General features: G+C 46.5%; 1 protein-coding gene across 2 annotated transcripts in view; it reads left to right on the top strand.

The window, feature by feature from the left end:
• The window catches only part of FOXP4 (forkhead box P4), a 95,765-nt gene extending 74,229 nt beyond the window's left edge, over nt 1-21,536 (top strand). For both annotated transcript variants that reach the window (XM_036768848.1, XM_036768847.1), the window contains exons 14-17: nt 15,367-15,488; nt 16,879-16,945; nt 17,681-17,850; nt 18,801-21,536. In XM_036768848.1, coding sequence (XP_036624743.1) covers nt 15,367-15,488; nt 16,879-16,945; nt 17,681-17,850; nt 18,801-18,948 — 507 coding nt within the window. In that variant the 3' untranslated portion in view covers nt 18,949-21,536. The remainder of the gene's footprint in view (nt 1-15,366; nt 15,489-16,878; nt 16,946-17,680; nt 17,851-18,800) is intronic.
• The last annotated feature ends 379 nt before the right edge of the window (nt 21,537-21,915 follow it).

The following is a 21,915-nucleotide window of genomic DNA, read 5'->3' as shown; positions in this document are numbered from 1 at the left end:
CAGACATGGACACACATACACCCTCCCCCTTTCAGCTGTCAGAAGCAGAAAGATAATTGTCTCAGTCCAATTAGTCATTTCAACACCTCCAGCCATAACAGTTTTCCTAGGGGGACAAGAGAGAGAAGGTGGGGGGGGGAGGGCTAGGGAAAATGGGACAGGGAGTTAGGGGCCGGATGCTGATAGTGCCTTCTGTTTTCTCATTGCCAAGATTAAGGGGGGAGGGTGGAGAGAGGGAGAGAGCGATGGAGACAGAGACAGACAGAGACAGAGACACACAGATGGATGAAGAGAGATGAAGAGACAAACAGACGCAGAGAGACACACAGAAATAGAGAGATGGAGAAACAGAAAGAGAGAAAGACAGAAAGCTGGAGAGAGAGAAATGGGGAGAGAGGGATGGAGAGACTGCAACTGAGATGGAGAGAAAGGGATGGAGAGAGAGTAATGGGGAAAGAGAGATGAAGAGGCAGACACAGGGAGATGGAGATGAGAAAAGAGTGATGGAGAAATAGAGAGATGAAGAGAAAGAGACAAAGACAGACACAAAGAGATGGAGGGACAGACACAGAGGGATGGAGAGATGGGAAAAGAGGGATGGAGAAACAGATGGAAAGAAGGTGATGGGGAGGGGAGGAGAGAGAGAGACAGAGAGAGAGAAAGCGCGCACTCACGGCAGGTGCAAGTGTCAGATGAGGGACTTGGTGCCTATACAGTAAGTAGAGTGGGCATTGTGGCTCAGTGGAGAGAGGGCTGGAGCATGGCCATCAGGGTGGCTAAGAGAAAGGGCAGTGACTATGCAGGGAGTTGCCAGGATCTTTGGCCTTTGAGTCCCCCTGCTGGCCAGTGTTGGAACTTCTGAGGTGCTGGGGTGGAAGGGAACATCTCCATGAATTAGGATCACAGGATCATAGATTCAGAACAAGACGGGACCCTGATGGGCATCTTCTCTTGTCCAACCCCCCCCCCCCCATTTAACCTATGAGGAAGCCGAGATGTAAAGAGGTTAAGTGGCTTGCCCAAGGTGCAAAAATAATGAGTGGCAGAATGAGGATTTTAATTCAGACTCCAAATCCAGCACTCTTTGCACTACAATCATCCGTAAGGTGTCCTAGTGCTCAGACCCAGCTCATCTGACTTAAAATCCAGTCTCTTACCCTTAAGTCATACTGCCTTATCAGTATAATACTGTCCTGGCTTATGGAAAACATCAAAATAGGTAATTATAAGATTGGAAGGGAATTCTAAGGGTCATCTCAGCCATCCTTCTAGCTCTAGGCAAATGTTACCTAAACCATTCCGGAAAGATGAGTTTTGACATTGTCATTAAAGAGCCTCAAGAATATTTCAGCCCTTCATCGAACTCAGAAAACTTTTCTGAACAGCAGGTCAGCTCAGTGGGTAGAGAACTAGACCCAGAGCTAGGAGGACCCGAGTTCAAATCGGACCCCAGTTCACTTACTAGCTTCGGGCATGTCACCTAACCTCTGTTTGCCTCAGATTGTAAACCAGCGGTAATAATAACACCTACCTCCCAGGGTTGTTGTGACAATCAAATGATATCCCATTTATAAAGCACTTTGCAAACCTTCAGCCACTATGGCATTTTAAGTCCCTCACGCCTTGGACAAGAATGTGAATATACAGATGCCTGGTTTAGGGCCATAGTAGGTGTTACGCATGGTGCTTCCTCCCAGGACTGAAAGGTGAGTGGAGTCACTCAACTAAAATGTCACCCCTATTCCTTGGACCAGGGTCACACGGTTAGAATGCTAAGGCCCCAAAGAGGTAGTGGCAAACCAAGCTGGGTCAGCTCTTGTGATTGGCTCTAAGTGATGTCATTCCTCTGACTTGCATATCCTGCTCCTGGACCCTGGAGTTCCTTTCAGGCTGGTCTAGAGGTCATCTCATTTACTCTTTAGCCTCTAGACAGAACAGCATCTAAGGAGTCATCATTACTTAACAACTGTGCTAGCCGTGGGTGGGGTCTGTATGTGGGGAGGAGGTGAATCCCTCCTGTGCATCCCACTTCCATAGGCACTACACATACCTGCCCAAACTAGAAATTCTACATTCACTCTCCTTATTTTATTTATATCCACCTTAGTGCAGTCCATTTCCTCTCTGAAGATGGAGAATAATTAGAGTGCCTATGATTTAGATCTGAAATGGACCTCCCAATACCCTCTTTTTACAGCTGAGAAAGACTGAGGCTCAGAACAGAAGGTGACTTCCACAAGGTCACATAGGTAGTAAGTGGTGGAACCAGAATTCAAACTTGGGTCCTCCAAATCCAGGGCTCTTTATACAGCTTCTCTTTATCATCCTCTTTTAGAAAGCTTTTCAGAGCTTGAGCAGATATGCAGTGCCTCTTCATTTCTCCTTTTCAGGCCAAACAGTGCCTATGCCTTTCCCTCTTCCTACTATTTCTGATTTCCTACTCATTAGTCAATTCTTCATCTGTTCCTTAGTCCTATTCCCAGACCCAACAGTGTCACCCTGTTACTGGATCTGAATCGATAATACATAGACAATGGCCTGGTCAACATTGGGGGTAGGTGGAAGTGGGGGTGGGGTGGAGAGGAACAAGAGAAAGTCACCCTCTTGGGAATACAGTCTGGGATCACTCTGATTTTTCCCTCACTGTGATTTTTCCCTCAACTTTTCCCTCAACTCTGATTTTTCCCTCATTATAAAATGGTGGACAACTCAGTAGAATGTACCACATTAGAAGGGTGGTCCACCATGGACCTCAGGTTTTCTATGGCCATATTCTATCCCTCTTGCACCCAGCCCCTGACCCTTGGGGCGCAGAGGTCCTAGGATCATACTCATTCTCATTTCTGGACCCTGACTCATCTTCTGCTATTATGTCCTATGTCTCTCCCTCTACCCACACTTCCCATTTCTTCCCTTCCCCTCCCAGGCCAGGCCACTGGGGTTCAGCCTCTGCTACTCATCTCCCCTGGGGCAAAACAGAGTTCTGTTCTGGCTTCATAGATTTCCCCTCCTCCTTCCACTCCATTCACCTAGCCCTTCCTGCTCTGCCTCTCTCCTCATCCCACCCCTTTTTCTCTTCTTGCTAGATCCCTTTTGCTGGAAGGACCAGGTCAGGGGGAGAGGATGGGGAGGGGGCCTGGGGCCATGCCCGGCCATCCCGGAGACAGGAGACGCCATCTGCTTCTCGGAGCTGCTGTCCTCCCGGGCCCCCTCCGCAGCTCTCTCCTCCCGCCCCCTCCTGGTGTCGGGCCCCTCCCCGGGCCCTTGTTGTGGGGCCCGTCCCTTTGTTTACGAAGCCCCCGCCAGACCCCTTAAATTGCCGTTAATGTTTCAGCGTAACGAATTAGTCTCTCATCACGAATCAGGCTTCGAAATGAGGGAAAAAAGCCCCGGTGAGGCCATCCTCGGAAATTGGGGTCATTCTCATTTGCAAAGCGGAGGATCCGAGCCCCGTAATGCGGGGAAATTTATTCCGAGGCAGGAGCCCCGGCGTGATTAGGCCCTTTGTAATTATCGCTCCGAGAGATTCCACTCCAGCCGCCTGCCTCCCTCGTGGATTAGCAAGCGAGTCGGAAAAATACACAGGATTTAATTAGAGGCAAATTAAAATTGGTAATGAAATCGGGCCAGTTGCAAGTGGCAAGAGTTGGAAGAGAGAGAGGGAGAGGGGATCTCGAGGGGGCACAGCGCCTGCCTGCCCTGCCCGCTTTCTTCTCTGTTTAGAAATGTAAAGATGGAGTCAGGGACCAGGGACAGGGACGGGGACACAGGAATAAGAAGGGCAGGTGTGGGGAGGGAGGAAGGGACCAGGCAACAGGAATGAAGATGGGAGACAGGGAAAGGAATTAGGGGCAAGGAGAGAAGTAGGTCAGAAGATGGGGACGTGGTGGGAAAGAAGAAGAGGGATTCAATTCATTTCAGCAGTTATTAAGCACCAACGATGTTCGGGGCACAGTGAGGAGAATGGGGCAGCTGATGACAGAGGGAGGGGAGGGAACGTTGGCATGGCCCCACCTAAAACTCAAGATGGGGGAGAGAAGGGATCAGGCTACCCGCATTCTAAGGGGATGACCTTAATATCAGAGGCAGTCCCAAAAGTGTCAGTGGTGGTGGTTTTTCTGGATTCCTTACCTGAGAACGTTGAATGACTCCCTATCTCCTACTGTAAAAAGGTCCAAGCCTTCCATATTGTAGCTCCAGCCTACAGCCTGGCTTATCAGTACCCTAGCCAAACTGAAATACTCCTTTTCCTGAAATGTGCCCTTGGCTGCCCAAACCACACTGCTCCCTCCACCTAGAATGTTCTTCACCTGAAACATCTCCTGTCCTATCTCAACCCATGTCCAAATGCTGTTTCTTTAGTGAAGCCTTCTCTGGTCCCCCAGGCAGAAATGATCTCCTGAAATCTGTGTTCTGTTGTTTGCTTCTTCCGTATTACATTTTTATATTCTACTGTGTATTAGAGTTTTCTGTGTACATGTCTTATGGCCTTATTAGACTTACTAGACTTGAATCTCATTTCAACTGGGGTGCAGCACAGAGCTTTCTGCATAGTAGGTATTTCATAAGTAAACTAGGAAAGCTTAAAACTGCTTTAAGACTTTGGGGATACCCTATCCTTGCTGAGTTGGATTGCTTGCTTTTACTTCTGTCCTCCTTTCCAGTCGAATCAATTCTATTCATATCAATAATTGTGTATGGATGTGGAATCATGGCTAGATTGGGGAGAGATCTGGGTTCAAATATAGCCTCTGGAGCTTACCTGGAGGGTACTTTGGTCACCTAACTTCTCTGAGCCTCTGTTTCCTCATCTGTAAAATGGGGGATAATGATATCTGTAGTCCACCTGACAGGACTGTAATAAAGATAAGATGCAATAATGTATATAAAGTGCTTTGTAATCACCAAAGCAATATGTAGATATCAGCTATTAGTCTTATGCCTAGCATTTTGTACTGAAATGCTATGCAAGCTACTCTGCCAGATATAGAAGAGTATAAGACAAGATCCTGACCCCAAAGTGCTTACAATCTACTCACATGCTCAGGGAACATCAGATAAATATGAAAGGTAGTCAATATCCATTCATCGATCAAATATTTCCTAAATAATTACTGTGTCCCCTTTGCTGTGTCCTTTGGAATAAATTAGTCAATTAGTAATAACTTATTAAGTGTCTACCATGTGCCAGCTACTGGCATATGGCACTAGGCCAAGTCAGGTCAGCAACCATTAATTAACACTTAGAGCCAGGCATTGTGTTAAATGCTGAGGATACAAAGAAAGGCAAAAGTCTGTCTCTGCCCTCTAGGAACTTATATTTATTTTATCAGGGAAGGCAACATTATATAAATGAGAGTGTGCAAAATAAATACAGTACAGAGTTAACTGAAGGTTTTCCCTAGTCTTAGGGAAGAAGGTTTCTGTAACAACCTTCCCCTCCAGACACTTTATTTTACACTCCTCTAATGCAGCTTACCCTGTGATATCATGCATATTCATTGTATGTTTTATGTTTGAACCTCTGTTTTACTTTACAGGCTAGCACAAGGCTCTGTATGCAGTGTTTGATAACAGGGTAAATGAATGAATGAATCAAACAATCTATTCAATTCTAGAAACATTTATTAAGCATTTAAGTTCTAGTCATTGGGGAAACAGACCAAAAAAACCAAACCAGTCCCTGGCCTCAAGGAGATTACATTAAGATTTAGAAAGTTCTTCCCTATGTGGCAGACACTGTGCTACTTGATGGGAATACAAAGAAAAAAGACAATCTTTGCCCACAATGAGCTTACATTCTGTTTTTTAAATGAAATTTTATTTATTTGTTTATTTGCAATCAACGAAAATCTGCTTTCTCTCCCTTCCACATTCCTTTCTGCAAGCAAGAAAGAAGGGGGGGAGCTCCTATTACAAACACAGATAATCATGCACAACAAATTACTGCATTGGCCATGCACCCCAAAAATATGTGTCTCAATCTGCACCCTGAGTCTGTCACCCTTCTGTCAGGACATGGGTAGCATGTTTCATCATGAGTCCTCTGTAATTTAGATTGGCGATTGTGCTCATCAGAGTCCTGAGTCTTTCAGAGTTACCTTTATAATGTTGTTGTTAATAAGTTGTTCTCCTGGTTCTGCTCACATCACTCTGCATCAGTTCATACACGTATTCACAGATTTTTCTAAAACCATCCCCTTCATCATTTCAGCACTCTATCATATTCACATACCATAACTTATTTAGCCATTCCCCAAAGAATGGGCACCCCTCAGTTTCCAATATGGAGCTTACATTCTAAAGGGGAAAACAATAGATACACACAAACACATAAAATAGGAGATAAGGATTGGATTTGTGATATCATTGGTATGGAGAATTCCCAAGGGAGGAAATTCTCTTTACTGATTTAAATCGGCATCTTCTCTGCCATCTAGAGCCTTAGAGAGACTATAAGGCTAGAAATTATAGCCTAGAATAGTGAGAAGTTTGACCTTCCTAGGTCATAGTGTATGTCAGAGACAGGACCTGAACATAGATTTTCCTAGCTTCAAGACTGACTCTTTACTGAGTACCTCATGCTGCCTTCCACGAATATATAACTATAATAAAACCTACACAAAACAGATAATACAATAAACTTGTGGGGAAATACATTAGGATGTATGTTACTTGAGGGCACGGATTGTTTATTGTCTTTGTTATTGTTGGTGGTGGTGGTATCTCCAAGGCTTGGCACAATACCTGGCACCTAGTAAGGACCAAATAAATACTGACTGACTGACTAGCTTGGGGGTGGGGCGGGGAATGATCAGGAATGGCTTCATGCAGAAGATGATGCTTGAGGGAAACTAATGATTTCAAGAGATGGACTTTAGGAGGGAATGCATTCTAAGCATGAGAGACAGCTAGCACTAAGACGAAGAGATAGGAGAAGAGGTGTGAGGAACAACCCTGGATCATAGAGTGGATGGATCATCATGTGCATGGCGGGGAGTAAGATGTAATTAGGCTGGAAAGTTAGGCTGGGGTCAGCTTGGGAAGAGCTTTAAATGTCAAATAGAAGGGCTTCTGTGCATTCTTGGAGATAATACAGAGCCAGGGGAGAGTTTATTGAGTAGAAGGGTGGGGTAATATGTACAGGTCTGTGTTTTGGGAAAATCATATGGAATAGAATGGGGAAAGACTTGAGGCTGGGAGACCAAATGGAAGACTATTGCAATGGTTCAGGTGAGAGGTAATGAGATTCTGAAGTAGGATGGTGCTTGTGTGAGTGGAGAGAATGGATCGGGTGTGAGAGATATTGTAGAGATAGAGATGACATTATTTGGCAACAGATTTGGATATAGGGAATGACAGTGAGGAGTCAAGAGTGACTCCCAAGGATGTGCATCTGGTCATTGTAAGGATGGTAGGTCTCTTGGCAGAAATAGGGGAGTTTGGAAGAAGGGTGCTCCAGACTTCTCTGGGGCTCCTCAGGTGAAGGGATTCAGTTTACTTAATAGAAAATTAGAATAGGGGCAGCTAGGTGGTGAAGTGGATAGAGGCCCTGGAGTCAGGAGGACCTGAGTTCAAATCTGGTCTCATTAGCTGTGTGACTCTGGGCTAGTCACTTAACCCTGATTGCCTCAAAAAAAAAAAGAATATTAGAATGTCAGAGCTGGGAAGGGACAATTGAAAGATTATTTACTACACCTCCTTCATTTTTCAAAGGAAGAAACTGAGGCTCGTACAGGAGAAGTGAATCCCATGGTCACATAGCTAGTTAGTGGCAGAACCTGGGTCTTTGACTTCTACAACACATTGCTCTTTCTACTTCACGATGCTATATAATTTAATTTACTTTCTTTTAATTAATGCCTTTTAAAAAACCATCAGAACCATTTCTGGATTTTCCTTCCCTAACCCCCCTTAAGCCCTCTCTGGTAACAAAAGAATAAAACCCCTACAGTTAAGCAAAAACAAGTGACACAGCGACCATCTTGCAGTTTCTAATCTACTGAAAGGAGGGAGATTCAATTCAATGCAGTTCAATAAACATTTATTCAGCACCTACTGTGTGCCAGGCACTGTGCTAAATGCTGGGAATACAAAAAAGACCGATACTGCCTCAAGGAACTTGCAGTCTAATGGGGAAGGAACACAACAGGCAAACAAATAAATACAAAGTGAGCTATATATAGGATAAATAGGAAATTAATTAACAGAGGGGAGGCACTAGAATTAAGAGGGGTTGAGGAGATGTATTCTGTTATCCGTTCATCAAGACCAAGACTGATTATTGTGATTCTTCATATTTCATTCTGACGATCTTTTTGTTGATATTATTGTCATGTTATTCATCCCTCCCCCACCCCAGAATCTTTTGGTTTTTTGCATTATTTGATAATGGTTCCTTTCATTTTTTTCTTAACACCTCTTCAAATAGCAAAACTGTACATAGAACTTTAAGGTTTGCACGTGCTTCACATGCATTATCTCGTTTGATCCTCACAATGCTGTGAGATGGGGGCTACTATTATACTCATTCTACAAGTGGGGAAATTAAGTCTCTGAGGGTCAAATGACTTGTCCAGGGTCACACAGCTAGTATTTGAGGCAGGCTGTGAACACATGTAGTTTCATTGGTGTAAGGAATACCTATTGATGTATATTAATAAAAACCCTGCAATTTATAGTCATATAAATAGAGTTGCCTGAGTCACTGAGAGGTTAAATGATATGTCCTGGTCATGAAGCCAGTCAAACTAGTTGATCTCTCAGAGACAGAACTGGAACCCAGGTCTTGTGTTTCCAAGGCTTGTTCTCTGTCCACTACACCACACTGTTGCTCCTCAATTCTGTGGTTGTTCAGCTGTTTCAGTCTTGTCTGACTTTTTGTGACCCCATTTGGGGTTTTCTTGGTAGAGATACTGGAGTGATTTGTCATTTTCTTCTTCAGTTCATTTTACAGATGAGGAAACTGAGGCAAACAGGGTTAACTTGCTCAGGGTCACACAGCTAGTAAGTGTCTGAGGCCAGATTTGAACTCAGAAAGATGAGTCTTCCTGACTTCAGGCCTGGCACTCTATCCACTGTGCCACCTAACTGCCGCAATTTAATGTGTTTATTAAGAACATGCTTAATAATACAGTTAATATAATAATAGGCTGCCATATGCTGGACACTGCCCTAAATGTTGGAGATACGAAGGCCAAAGAGGAAAATGTTCCTTGCCCTCAAGGAGCTTACAGTCCAATGAGGGGTAGAGGTGGGTCCCCCTACCAAATTCCAATCAAATTACATCAATTTACATGGTATTCCAATCCAATACAAAAAATGACTGTGACCTAAGTTATTAAGAGAGAGTATGATGAGTGCAAAGGAGAAAGCTAAGGTATGTACTATGATCTGAGAAAGAAGAGATGGCTTTCAGCTGGGGGCATTAGGGGTGGGATCAAGGAAGATTTTACTGTGGAACTGAGTAGGGCTTTGCCAAATGAGGAATTGTGCTTCAGAAAGTAGAAAATGGAATTGGGAGGAGTTCATTCCAGACCTGAGGAGACGGCATAAGCAAAGGTGCAAAGGTAGTAAATGAGAGGACACAGAGTGGTGCAGTTTGGTTGGAAAAACAAAAGATCATAGTCTTAGAGCTGGAAGGGACCTTAGAGGTCGTTAAATTCAACCCCCTTGTTTCATAGATGAGGAAACTGAGGCCCAGAGATGTTAACTGACTTGCTAGCAAATATCTGAGGCAGGATTTGAACTAGATATTCCTGACTGCAAATCCATCTGTCTACTATATCTTACTACCACCTGAATTAAAAGTCTTTGAATCAGCCCTCTCTTTTAACAAATGAAGGAAGTGACTCTCGAGGTTATGTGACTTCCCCAAAGTTACAAAGGTAGCTGGTGGCAGAGCTGAGGTTTATATCCAGGGCCTCCAAAGCCAAATCCAATTCTCTTTCTACTGAGCTACACTGCTTCCCTCCCTTCCCCTCTTCTCTCCTTTCCCCTTCCTTCCCCTCCTCTCCACTTCCTCCTCCTCCGGCCATATCTCTCTCTCTTCTCTCTCTCTCTCTCTCTCTCTCTCTCTCTCTCTCTCTCTCTCTCTCTCTCTCTCTCCCTCCCTCCCTCTCTCTCTCTCTCCCTCTTTGTCCCTCTCTCTCCCTCCCTCCCTCCCTTCCCCCCTCTCCCTCCCCCCCCCCCTCTTTCCCCCTTCTAGGCCAGTGTCCACAGGCAGCATCTATTAAAGATCCAGAACTAAACCTTAAACTATATAATGATATTATCACTCTCTTGGCTATTTGGCTTTGAATGTCAGAATGATAATGAATTTATTCTTTATTCAGTAGGCAATGAAGAATTATGGAAGGTTTTTGAGTCGGAGGGTAACATGCTCAGAGTAATGTGTTAGGAAGGTTATTTGGGAGGCAGTGTAAAGGATGGATTGGAGAGACCAGGGGCAGGAAGACAGTAATTAAAGGAAGGGGAGATGAGGGGCTGCACTGTGAGAGAGTTTGATGGGAGAAATATTTTCAGGTTGATTTGATAGGACTTGGCAACTGTTTGCATGTGTGGAGTGAAGAAGAAAGATACCAGGATGACTCTGAGGGTTTATGACTGAAGATCAACAGAAACAGAGAAGTTCAAAGAAAATGCATTTTTTAGTAGGAGAGATGAGTTTGGTTTTTCACAGTGAGTCTGAGCTTCCAGAAGGACATTCAGATGCAGATATTCCTCAGACAGGTGGAAATAGGCAACTGAAGCTCTCAGAAGTCAAAACTGGAAATAAAGATTTAAGAGGCATCTACACAGAGGTGATAATTAAAGCTGAGGGAATGGACACCCCGATGTTTAAGGGTGCCATGTGCATGGGGAGAAAGAAAAGGAGCCGTTGGGGACGGAGAGGTCAGAGAAATAGAGGAAGAAATTAACAGAGTGCAGTATGTTGGGAGTCAGTGAAAGCTGAAGGTATCAAGAATGAGGGGCTGGTCAGAAGTGCCAACCAGTGTAAAGAGGCCAAGGACAATGACGCCAGAACAAAAGCTACTGGATTAATAATAAAAAGGTTACTAGTAACTTTGGAGAGAGCAGTCTCAATAGGGTCTCAGAGATGTGAGTTATATTCAGAGAGGTTGGTGAGTGACTATAGTTATCTCTTCCATCTCACGACTTTTCCCCATCATGGTTTTGCAATATCTCGGGTCAGCAGAAGAAATTAAATGGCAATTTTGGGGGAGTTTTGTGGAAGCTGCAGATGACATGTGAAGGCCAACAGAAGACAGAGTCTATGGCCAAATACTTAGCCCAAATTTTACAATAAGGTAAGGTAAATATCCCATAAAAGAAAAAGAAAAAATTCTGATTTATTCTCTGGTATGAAGAGAGGATCAAAAATGTTTATGTGGATTTTCCAGATTGCAAGAGCACTGCACCTTAACCCCTGCAATGTGGAAGGGATAAATGTACTCTTTCTAAAAATTTAGGAGTGAAAGGGAGGAAAGACATGGAAACATGCTTTGAGGGCATAATGAGGCCAAGGAAGATGAGAGACCTGGGCGTTTTTGGAGGCTGACTTGAAAAAACTAACAAATATGGAAAAATTGAAGATAAGATTATGTATTTAGAGCAGTTCCCTCATTTTACAGGGGAGGAGCTGAGACCCATAGAATTGAAATGACTTCCTCAAGGTCATTCAGATAAATAAGCAGCAAAGCTGGTATTCAAACCCAGGTCCTCTATCTTCAAATCCAGTGGTTTTACTCTATCCCTGGATGCCTCTCTCTTTATTCTCGGTTTTGAATTTTGAGTAATGCTAGTGATACCTTTCATCTGCTCTTATGTGTCTTGTATATACTGACTTGATGTTGTCTCCCATTAGAGTGTAAGCTTTTTTATTGCAAGGATTGGGGGCGGGGGTGGTTTTTTGCTTTTTCTTTGCATCTCTAGCATTAACATAATGTCTGAGATCTAGTAGGTGCTTAATAAATGTTGAATTAATTGGTTGGTTGATATGGAAGTCCCATGAGGTGAAAAATCCAAGGAATTATGAGAAAAGTTGGAAAGAGTGGCATAGATATGGGGGTCTCTAAGGATGATGGCAGAGGAAAGGGGCAGGGGGAACACTGGAGCCAGGTGCCAAAGAGAAAGGTGGGAGAGTACCCAGGACAGCGCAGGATAACCATGAAGAGCGGGGAAAGATGATAGAGGAAAAGTGAGGTTGTCGACTGAGGGCAGCAGAGAAATGGGGTTGTTTAAAATCATGACTGGGAAGAAGGCATAGATAATATTGCTTATCAAATTTACCAATGATACAAAGCTGGAAGGGTTAGCCAACCCACTGGATGACAGTCAGATTTCAAAAAGATCTTGACAGACTAGCACGGTGGGCTGCATCTAAAAAAGATGAAATGTAATTGAGATAAATGTAGACTGCTACACTTGCATTAAAAAGTCAGCTTCTCCAGTATGTGATGGGGGAGTTGTGGCCAGACAACTTGTCTGATTCTTTTACCTATCTAACCATTCTCTCAGTTTCCTTTGCTGGTTCCTCATCTATTTCCAGACCCCTAAGTGGAATTGTTCCCTCTCGAGCTCTCTTCCTTTTTTTCTCCACCCTCTTCCCTTGAGCATCTCGATAGCTTCTATGGATTCAAATATTATCCCTCTCTATACGATTCCTAAATCTATTTATCCTGCCTGAATCTCTTTTGAACTTGATCCTGCCTACAGGTCATCTCAGTGCTGTCTCGTCAGCATCAGTATGTCCAAAACAGAACTCAACATCTTTGCCTTTCAATCCAGCCCTTCTTCAAGCTTCTCTCACCTCTCTTTGGGGCAGTATAATTATCTCAGTCATCCAGCTTTGTAACCTTGGATCAGCTCTGACTCTTTCCCCTACCCCACCCTGCCCTGCTTCATCTCCAATACTTAGTCAGTTTCCAAGTCTAATCAATTCTACCTTTATGACGCCTCTGCCATCCTTCACATCATGTGTTGCAGAACGGATTGCTTCTTAGTAGGGATCCTTCACCTTTCCTGTGTCATGAACCACTTTGACAATCTGGGGGAGCCTGTGGACTCTTTCTCAGAATAAGACTTTTAAATGCATAAAATAAAATTTATAGGATTACAAAGGAAACTAATTATAATGAAATATATCTATAAAACATAAATATATGTATACATATATATTTATAAGTATTATACACATAAAATATATTGATAAAATATAAAGCTATATTATAATATAATATATAATTATATATTGTTGTGATGAGATATAATAAAATATAAATTAAAACTCATGGCTACCAGGTTAAGAACCAAGGTCTTTCCAGATTTTCAGATTCCTAGATCCTTTGATTCTGGGGGCAAGTAAAGTTGGAATGCATAAGGCTGAGAGAAGGGGTGAGGGGAGGCAGCATCAGGACAGAGCTTGTGTGCAGGGCGGTGGGTCTGGATGGCAGGGATGAGAGGAGTAGAAAGGTGGGAGGGAAGCTGGTGGGGCCTGATAGTCACAAGGGAAAATAAAATTGTGCTATTCAATTCAACAAATACTTATTAAGACCCCACTGTGTAGGCACTGTGCTAGAGTAGGGTATACAAAGAACGTGACCGGCTCTGTCTCTTCCCAAGCAACTTCTTTTCTCCTGGGGAAGATACCCCAAATACAGTAAATACAAGGTCTAGGGACTGGACCAGTGATTTCATTGGTAAAGGGAACTCCCAGATGAGGACATTTCCTCTACTAGTGCAGATAGTTTTTGTGAGAATGGAGAGGTGATGATGCTTCTACAGACCAATGTGGGCCCTTCCAGGTGTCAAGCTTGGGACCAGGACAAGAGATAGGGGCAGATAGGTGGGGAGGGCTTTCCTTTAGTGGACTCACACTAGACAGCTCAGAAGGAAGAATCATGATGGAGAGGGCCATAAAACAGGCTTCCAGGTCATCCAGGCCACCCGCCTGTCACATAAATAATCCCAGGCACGTTGGGTGAGCTCTTCCAGTCATACCCCAAATCCAGCGTGGGAGCACTTCTGTTCAGGGGCTCTGCCTGCTGAGGTAAATTCCTGTTGGGTTGGGGCCTTGTCTTGTCCATTTAAGTACTCTTTACAACCCCTAGGACAGAGCCTCTGATGTATTCGTGCTCAAGTAATGGCTCTTCGGCTTTGTGATTTTGGGTTGGTCATTTCCCTTCTCTGGGCCTTATTTTCCACCACTGTAAAACAAGGGGGTTACACTAGATGATCCTTAAGGTCCGTCCCCCCCCATTCTGAGCAGGGATGGTTTCTGGACCGATTGTGGGTAGATCAGGTGTGACGTGTCTTGAGGCAATTATGCTGGATTCTGCTCTTTAAAAAGATCAGATGTTATGGGAGAGGGGGAGCTATTGATTCAAATAGAATCTGGCAGTCACGTAGGGGAGGCTATCATGACCTGCTTGGGAAGGAGCATCAGCGAGTGGGAAAGTGGGGAGACTGGGTATTAAAGAGAAGTTTAGTGGCTTGTTCTGCTGAGGCCCTGAAGGCAGAACTAGGAGCAAAGGGTGGAAGTTTCACAGGAGACCAATGCAGGTATTGTGTAAGGAAACAAAAACCATCCTAACAATTAGAACCGTCCAAAAGTGAAATGGAGGCAGCCAGGTGGCGCCATAGTGCCTAGAGCACTAGGCCTGGAGTCAGGAAGACCTGAGTTCAAATATGACCTCGGACACTTACTAGCTGTGTCACCCTGGGCAAGTCACTTCACCCTGTTTGCCTCAGTTTCCTCATCTGTAAAGTGAGCTTGAGGAGGAAATGGCAAACACCCCAGTATCTTTGCCAAGAAAACCCCAAATAGGGTCACAAAAAATTGGACATGACTGAAACAACAACAAAAAAAGTGAAATGGACTGCCTCCTGCAGGAGGTCATAGGGGTATTTCCCTTTACTGGAGGTCTTCAAGCTGAGGTTTGGTTCCATGGAAAGAACTATGGATTTGGAATCAGAGGACTTGAGTTCAAATTCTGGCTCTACCACTTCCTACCTTTGTGGTCTTAGAGAAGTTAATCAACATCTGAGTCTCTTTCTTAGTCTGAAGAGTGAAAGGGGTTGGCCTAAAGTGCTTTTTAGGTCTCTGAACTTTAAATGGATGACCTTGTGATCCTGCTACCTCTTGTCAGAGAAGTCAAAGGGAGATTTCTGTTTAGGGACAGGTTCCACTAGATATGGACCTTGGGTATCCTTTGGAATCTGGGATTCTTGCATTCTGTGAATATCTTTTGGTGATAATGGAGGTGGTGATGGTGGGTGGTGTTTTCCATGTCCACTTTTGCTAGAGATGATGTTGACCTAGGTCCTTTTTGTTATCTCCCCTTTCCTCTCCCTCCCATCTCTTAGAATGCTGTCCGACACAACCTGAGCCTTCACAAGTGCTTTGTACGAGTAGAGAATGTCAAGGGTGCCGTGTGGACAGTGGATGAGCATGAGTACCAAAAGCGGAGACCACCAAAGATGACAGGGTATGTGAGCTCAGTCCCCTGAGTCAGATGGACCTCAGCCATCTGGGCCAGCAAAAAGATTTTTTCGGTTCATGTGTTTATGTGACTAGGTTCATACATATGTATTTACCTCCCCCCCACACCCTCTGCCAATACACATGACCATCCCCACCACTGCAAGGACAAATCTCACCCATCTATCCTAGCCTTGACTCCATATGAATCTAGTGTTTGGCATTTATGGATGGTGGGTGGATGGATGGATGGATGGATAGATGGATGGATGGATGAGTTGAAATTAAAAGGGAGGAGCTGAGGAATGGTCTACATGGAGTCTTTAAATAATGGAGGGCCAAGGGAGATGAGGAGAATTGCTTTGGTCATGACAGTCCTATTCCCCCAGCCAGGATAGAGAAACAAAGGAGGGAGGGGAGGACCATGAAGAGAAAAAGAGAGGTATAGAATGAGGGCTAAAGATGTTGTATACACACACATGTTCACATATATGCATTCCATGTTTAGCCTCCATTCTCTATCTAAGGGGACATATACCTTGTTAGACCCCATATGTACCACTGTGTATTTATATATGTATGTATGTATGTATTTATATATCGGTATATAGATGTAAATGTATACCGATGTATATGTATATAAAAGTATATATTGGAGTGGGGGAGAGACAGAGAGAAGAAGAAGAGTTTTCAAGGTGTGTGGAGGCGATTGGGGAAGAACTGTTCTATCCCGATTCCCTCCTCTCCAGGTGTCTGGTCACTTGTCTCATAGGACTTTTCCAGTTTCCCAGGGCTGGGGCAAATACCAGACTCTCCCCCTTGGGTCAGAGGTATTTTGGGGAGAGGGCAGGTGTTGGATGTGAGCAGGACAGTTGATTGTCTCCATAGTCATGTTCTTCCACCTGAGTTTCCCTCCACTCATCCAACCGCCCTCATTCATTCACTTGTTCATTCGTTGCTTGTCCTTTGTTCTCAAAGAGGACCATGACATCAAGAAGGAGATGTTATGATGTGCAAGTGAATTGGATTTAATTGAGGGAGGGCTATGCAAAGTCACCAGCCTCACTTTCTCCTCCTGAGCCATCTGGGTCCAGTGGCAAGATAAAGATCAGGATGACTGGCAATGGCCCAGGATGCTGTGGGAGACCTCGGTCTTTCTAAGCTAAGGTCTTTCCCAGGTCTCAGTTTGACTGAGGCAACACCCATTCAGTGATTAAGGCTAGGTAAGAAATGAGGCAAAGAATGACCTCTTTTACCTAGTCACCCTAGCTACTGAATGATGACTGTCCCACCAGGGCCAGGATCTGGACTAGGAAGAGTTTCTCCCTCCTGACTCACAATGCACACCCTAGGAAAGTGATAGTCTTTTAAATTTCTCCCTCCCTCTTCTCCCCAAGGAGTCCCACTCTGGTGAAGAACATGATCTCGGGTCTCAGTTATGGAGCACTTAATGCCAGCTATCAGGTGACTTATTGTTGTCCCCCGGTGGGGTCCCATTCACCCTTCTTTCATTCTCCCCTCCCTTGCTTCCTCAATCCCAGTTCCTTCCAAAAGCCCTCTCTCACCCTTCATCAAAGACCTGTCCTCTCCCATTCCAAAGAGCACCAGGGTAGCTGAGGGCCAAGAAAGACTTATTTCCTTTTTTGAGGGACCTCTCTCTGTGTTGGCTGAGACCCCCCAACTCCCTTTCCCCCTCTATCTCCTCCTTCCCACACAGCCTCCAGTTCTTTCCAATTCTTGTGTCTGGAGCTGGGGGAGGGGGACAGGAGGGAAGATTGGCCCCGATTGCCTCTCCCCTCCAGTACAGGTGAGACCCTCCTCCCTCATCTCTCTTCTCACTAGCCCCAGCACAGGAGAGGCCTTCTATCTCCCAGGAATCTGAAGCCCCTTGCCCCATGGGCTCCTTTCTGTCCTGGATGGGATGTGAGCTGAACCTGGGAGGGTAGAAGGTGGGAGGTCAGGGCTGCAGTGGGGTGGGGCCAAGGAGAAGAGCAGGCCAGGGAGGCCTGGTAGAACAGTCTCTAAAGCGTCAGGGCTAGGAGGGTGAGAAGAGTTAATGGATAACAAGTGAGCCCAGACAGACAGATAGGAGGTTCCCCAGCTGGTGCGATGGGGGAGGGGGAGAAGAATATCTGCCATGGCAAGCTATTCCTTTTAATATGTTTGCCCATCCCCCTTTTTTCTTGTATCCCTCTCTAGGCCGCGCTGGCAGAGAGCAGCTTCCCCCTCCTCAACAGCCCAGGAATGCTGAACCCCGGCTCCACCAGCAGTCTACTGCACCTCGGACATGAGGACGTGAGCAGTACTGTAGAGCCCCTTACCAGCAATGGCAGCATCAGTCCCCCACGCCTCTCCCCACCCCAGTACAGGTGAGATCACTCTATCCAATGGCATTGCCACCCTCCCCCCAAGTTGGAATAATAATAACAGAAGCCAGAGTTTCTATGGTGCTTTAAGATTTCCAAAGTGCTCAGGGTCACGCAGCTGAGTAAATGTCTGAGCTAGAACACATTTCCCGAGTCTAAGGCCAGCAGTCCATCCATTGTGCAACACATGTGCCTCAGCTATTCCAGGGGAGACTACCCTCTGGTACCATGAGAGATGACATGCCCACTCCCCCACTTCTCTACCTCGAGCACATCAGAGCCTCCCTCCGCGCCCCCTTCCCTCCCTACCCCAACCCAAGTACAAGGGGGACTTCTCCCTGGTGACCAGTTCAGGAAAGTCTGCCTTCCCTCTTCTAGGCCAGGTGAAATTCTCCCTTTCTCATCTCTTTCTTCAATACAGTTAAGACATTGCTGTCCTTGTTCATCTTTGCTCCCCTGGGACAGGACAGATGAAGAGAAACATACACACATACACCCGCATACACATACAAACTTTACAAACATACACAGACAGCACATGTTTGCAAACATACACACACACATACTCTTTCTCTGTCTTTGTGTCTCTCTGTTGCTGTGTGTCTTTCTGTGTCTGTCTGTCTGTCTGTCTATTTATCTGTCTCTCTGTCTCTGTCTCTGTCTCTCTCTTCCTTAAGCAGGATAAAATTGTTTCTCTACAGATCCTTTCTCTTGTGAGATAGGTGGGGTTCTGAGGCACCCAGGGAGTGTGGGAGACTGGGACCTCATGCCAGAGAGTCAGGCCCCAGCAAGGCAGGAGTGTTATGGTCCGTAGAGCCAGGGGTGAGGGACTGGCAGGTCTTGGGGATGAATGTAATGTGGGGAGTCAGGGTAAAAGGTCTTTCTTCCTGCTTGGGGTTTGTGTCCATTTACCCAAACATCCATCCATCCATCTCTTCTCCCCACTGCTGCAGTCACCAGGTACAGGTGAAGGAAGAGCCAGCTGAGGCGGAGGAGGACAGTCGGCCTGGGCCCACCCTGGGCCCCACCAACCCCGGCACTGGGGCTCCCCCAGAAGACAGGGACCCTGAAGAGGATCTGCCTGGGGAGGAACTGTCGTAAGGGCCTCTGGGGGAGGGGCAAGCAGGGAAGGAAGGGGGTGAACATTCCCCCTTTCCCTCGCTCAGGAGACCCCCTCCTCAGGCTCTCACTTTCCCCTCCTCTACGCCCCCTTCTAGCCCCACCTCAAGGCACTTCCAGGACAGCAGATTGGGGTGAGGGCTTCTATGCCATCCTACCTGTGACTCTGACGGACTCTCCCTGGCAGAGATGGCCCCCTTCCCCTTCCACTGACCTTTGCTTCTCACCCTAAGACCAGCGGCCGGTGGTCTAGAACTGGAGGAAGAGCCAGGAGAGTGTGGACCCCCAGTACCTGACTTCAGCCTGTGTCCAAGCACCTCCCTCCCTCTCCCCACCACTCGACTTCACTCTCCAGTCCATCCTCTCACCATGACCACCACCAGCAAGACTCTCCCCACCACCTTTGCTTTCTGCCCCCTTCAACACCGAGACCCGCAGGCGGGGCTAACGAACCCCCATTCCCACCAAGGCAGCATTTGTCTCCCCCCCCTTCCCCTGCCCCAACTTTGACCTTGCACCCGCTTCTCCAAGAAGCCTGGCACAAGGCAACCTTGTCAAAGGATTTAGAGCTGGAAGGGGCCAGAGAGATGATTTAGTTTCACCCCCTCATTTGGCAGATGGGGAAACTGAGGCCCAAGAAAAGGGAAGTGACGTGCTTAAAGCCACACAAACAGTAAGCGGCAGTCAGGATTTGAACCCAGGTCTTCTGATTCCAAGTCTGGTCCACTTTCTACTCCCCGGTACTATACAAGGCTCCCTTCTTCCATACTGTGAATGATCAACACCGGCCACCAGTCTCATGGGGAAGGAGCATCTCAGACTCTACCCCCACCCCCAGGACAAACCAGTTCTCCCTTCCCTGTGTATCCAGCAGCCTCAGGGTTGCACATGGGTGAGACCAGCTGGGGCTCTGGGACTGAAAGCAACTTCAAGAAGGGGACTGTTGATGGAAATACCCCTAATGAGGATAAGGCCTCTCCAGGGGAGGTGGGATGGTGCCTCCCTCACACTTTCCCCTTGTCTTTGCTATACCTGTTGATATCTGGCTCCGGCCATCTCAAGTCAAACAGGGGCTGTGGGGCCCCCATCTCCACTGTGTCCTGCATGTATCCTGTCTTCTTAGGAAGAGTGGGAGATATTGAGGGTCTAGAAGGAGGGATGTGAGGGTGAGGAGGGGGTTGGGAATAGATTATTTGCCCTTGAGGAGAAGGAGGAAGAGGGAAAATGTCCCCGAGACTTTGGGATTCACCCACGAAACTGAAGGCCTTGGTCCCCACTTGTGGAAGGTAAAAATCCCATGGCCTCCACTAGGTGTCCCCATGGAGCTCGCTGCTGTAGCTGGCTGGCTGAGGGAGGAAGTGTGCCCCTCAGCCTCCAGTGGCGTTAGAAGAGGCTTGTGTATGTGGGGCGGGGTCTGGGGAAGGTGGGAGGAGCAGGCCAGCTGCCAAGGCCAGAGGAATGGGTTACCTCTTCCAAAGCTCTCCCTCCTAATCCTCCTCCCGCCCCCTGCCCCCCACCATTTCACAGCCCCTCTCAATTCCTTCTCTTCTTTCCCCAGTTAAACAGATGACCAAAGACCTTTCTTATGCCAGAAGCAGAAACCAAAACTTTTTGTTTGCTTTTTTTTCCTTTGTCACCCCCTGCCCTCCATTCCTGATCTGACCTTCCGCCCTCACCCCCATGGCTCCCTCATCCTGCCAAGCTAGAAGCTGGAGGGAGGGGGGAGTCCCCTCCACTTAAGTTATTGTTTTAAACCAAAGTTGACAGTGTCCGTTGGTGGCCATGGCTTTCTTCCATACCCCGGTCTTCAGCTGCCCACAGAAGGGACCTGGGGACAAGCTTCCCTACACTTGTTCCCTCCTCATCATTCTATCCCTCGGCTGTCCTTCCCTTTCCCCTCTCAGTCGGGGCTTGGGATCTGAGGGGAAGGAAGAGCTCCAATGGGATGAGCTCCCTTAGGCCCCCTGGGGCAACAGTGGCTGTCTCCAAGGGCCTCTAGGGAGAGGGGACAGTTGTAGGTTGCTCTTCCTGCTTTCCCTCTTACCCCCCTCCACCTCCAGTCAGTATTGTGTCCCAGCCAGCCAGCCATTCAGCCAGCCATTCCTCTTGATCAACCTCCAGTGTCCTCCCTGGGCTGGTTCCTGGTGTGCCCATCATCATGCTCCTACTACTGCTAGAGCTGGAGACACAAAGGGGGAGGGCTGGATTCTGAGGGTTCGCTGGGGAGAGAGCTGAAGCAGGTAAAGGGGCAGCCAGCTGTCATTCCTTCCCCCCACTATGGGGGACTCCAACTTCAGGTGAAGAGCAAGATGTCAGGCTGCTATGTCTGACACCCATCCTGCCCCTAACTAGTCCCTCTGATAGGGACAGGACCAGGAAGGGGTTGGAGGGGGACCTGATGGACTATTGTCTAGAAAGAACCCAGTTACCACCACAGACTGTGATCCTCGCAAGTCCCCAGTAGGACTTGGGTGGCAAAAGGTCCCTGGTGCCTGTTAACCATGATACACATCCCACTTTGTTCCTCGCCCTCTGACTTGTGCAGAAATATTAAATGCCCTCTGCTCTTAGGCCCTCAGTGTGTGTCACCTAGTGGGAGGGTGTATGATGGGGTTAAGTCAGAAGGACCTGAGCATGGAACACAAAGCATGGGAGTGGACATTTCCATAGGAGTGGATGAGTGTGTATGTGTTTCTGTGTATGTATGTGAGTCCATTTGACCACACTCAGCCATGTATGAATGAGCAGGAATGTCTATGTGCACCCATGGGTTCCTAAAACCAACATGTGTGTCCAGGCACCTTTGTATGTCTGATTCAAAGTATCATTCACAATAGAACACAGGGATATATTGGTTGGGAAGGTAGGCTTCTGGATTGAACTGCCAGTCTAGTTTCTCACTTTAGCTTCTTTTTCCTTTCCCTTCCTACCAAGCTAGGTCTGGGCACA

This window comes from Trichosurus vulpecula, chromosome 7 (assembly GCF_011100635.1).
Source record: "Trichosurus vulpecula isolate mTriVul1 chromosome 7, mTriVul1.pri, whole genome shotgun sequence".
Classification (NCBI taxonomy): Eukaryota; Metazoa; Chordata; class Mammalia; order Diprotodontia; family Phalangeridae; genus Trichosurus; species Trichosurus vulpecula.
Note: the sequence above shows the minus strand (reverse complement) of the source record. Positions and strands in the feature narration are given on the sequence as shown.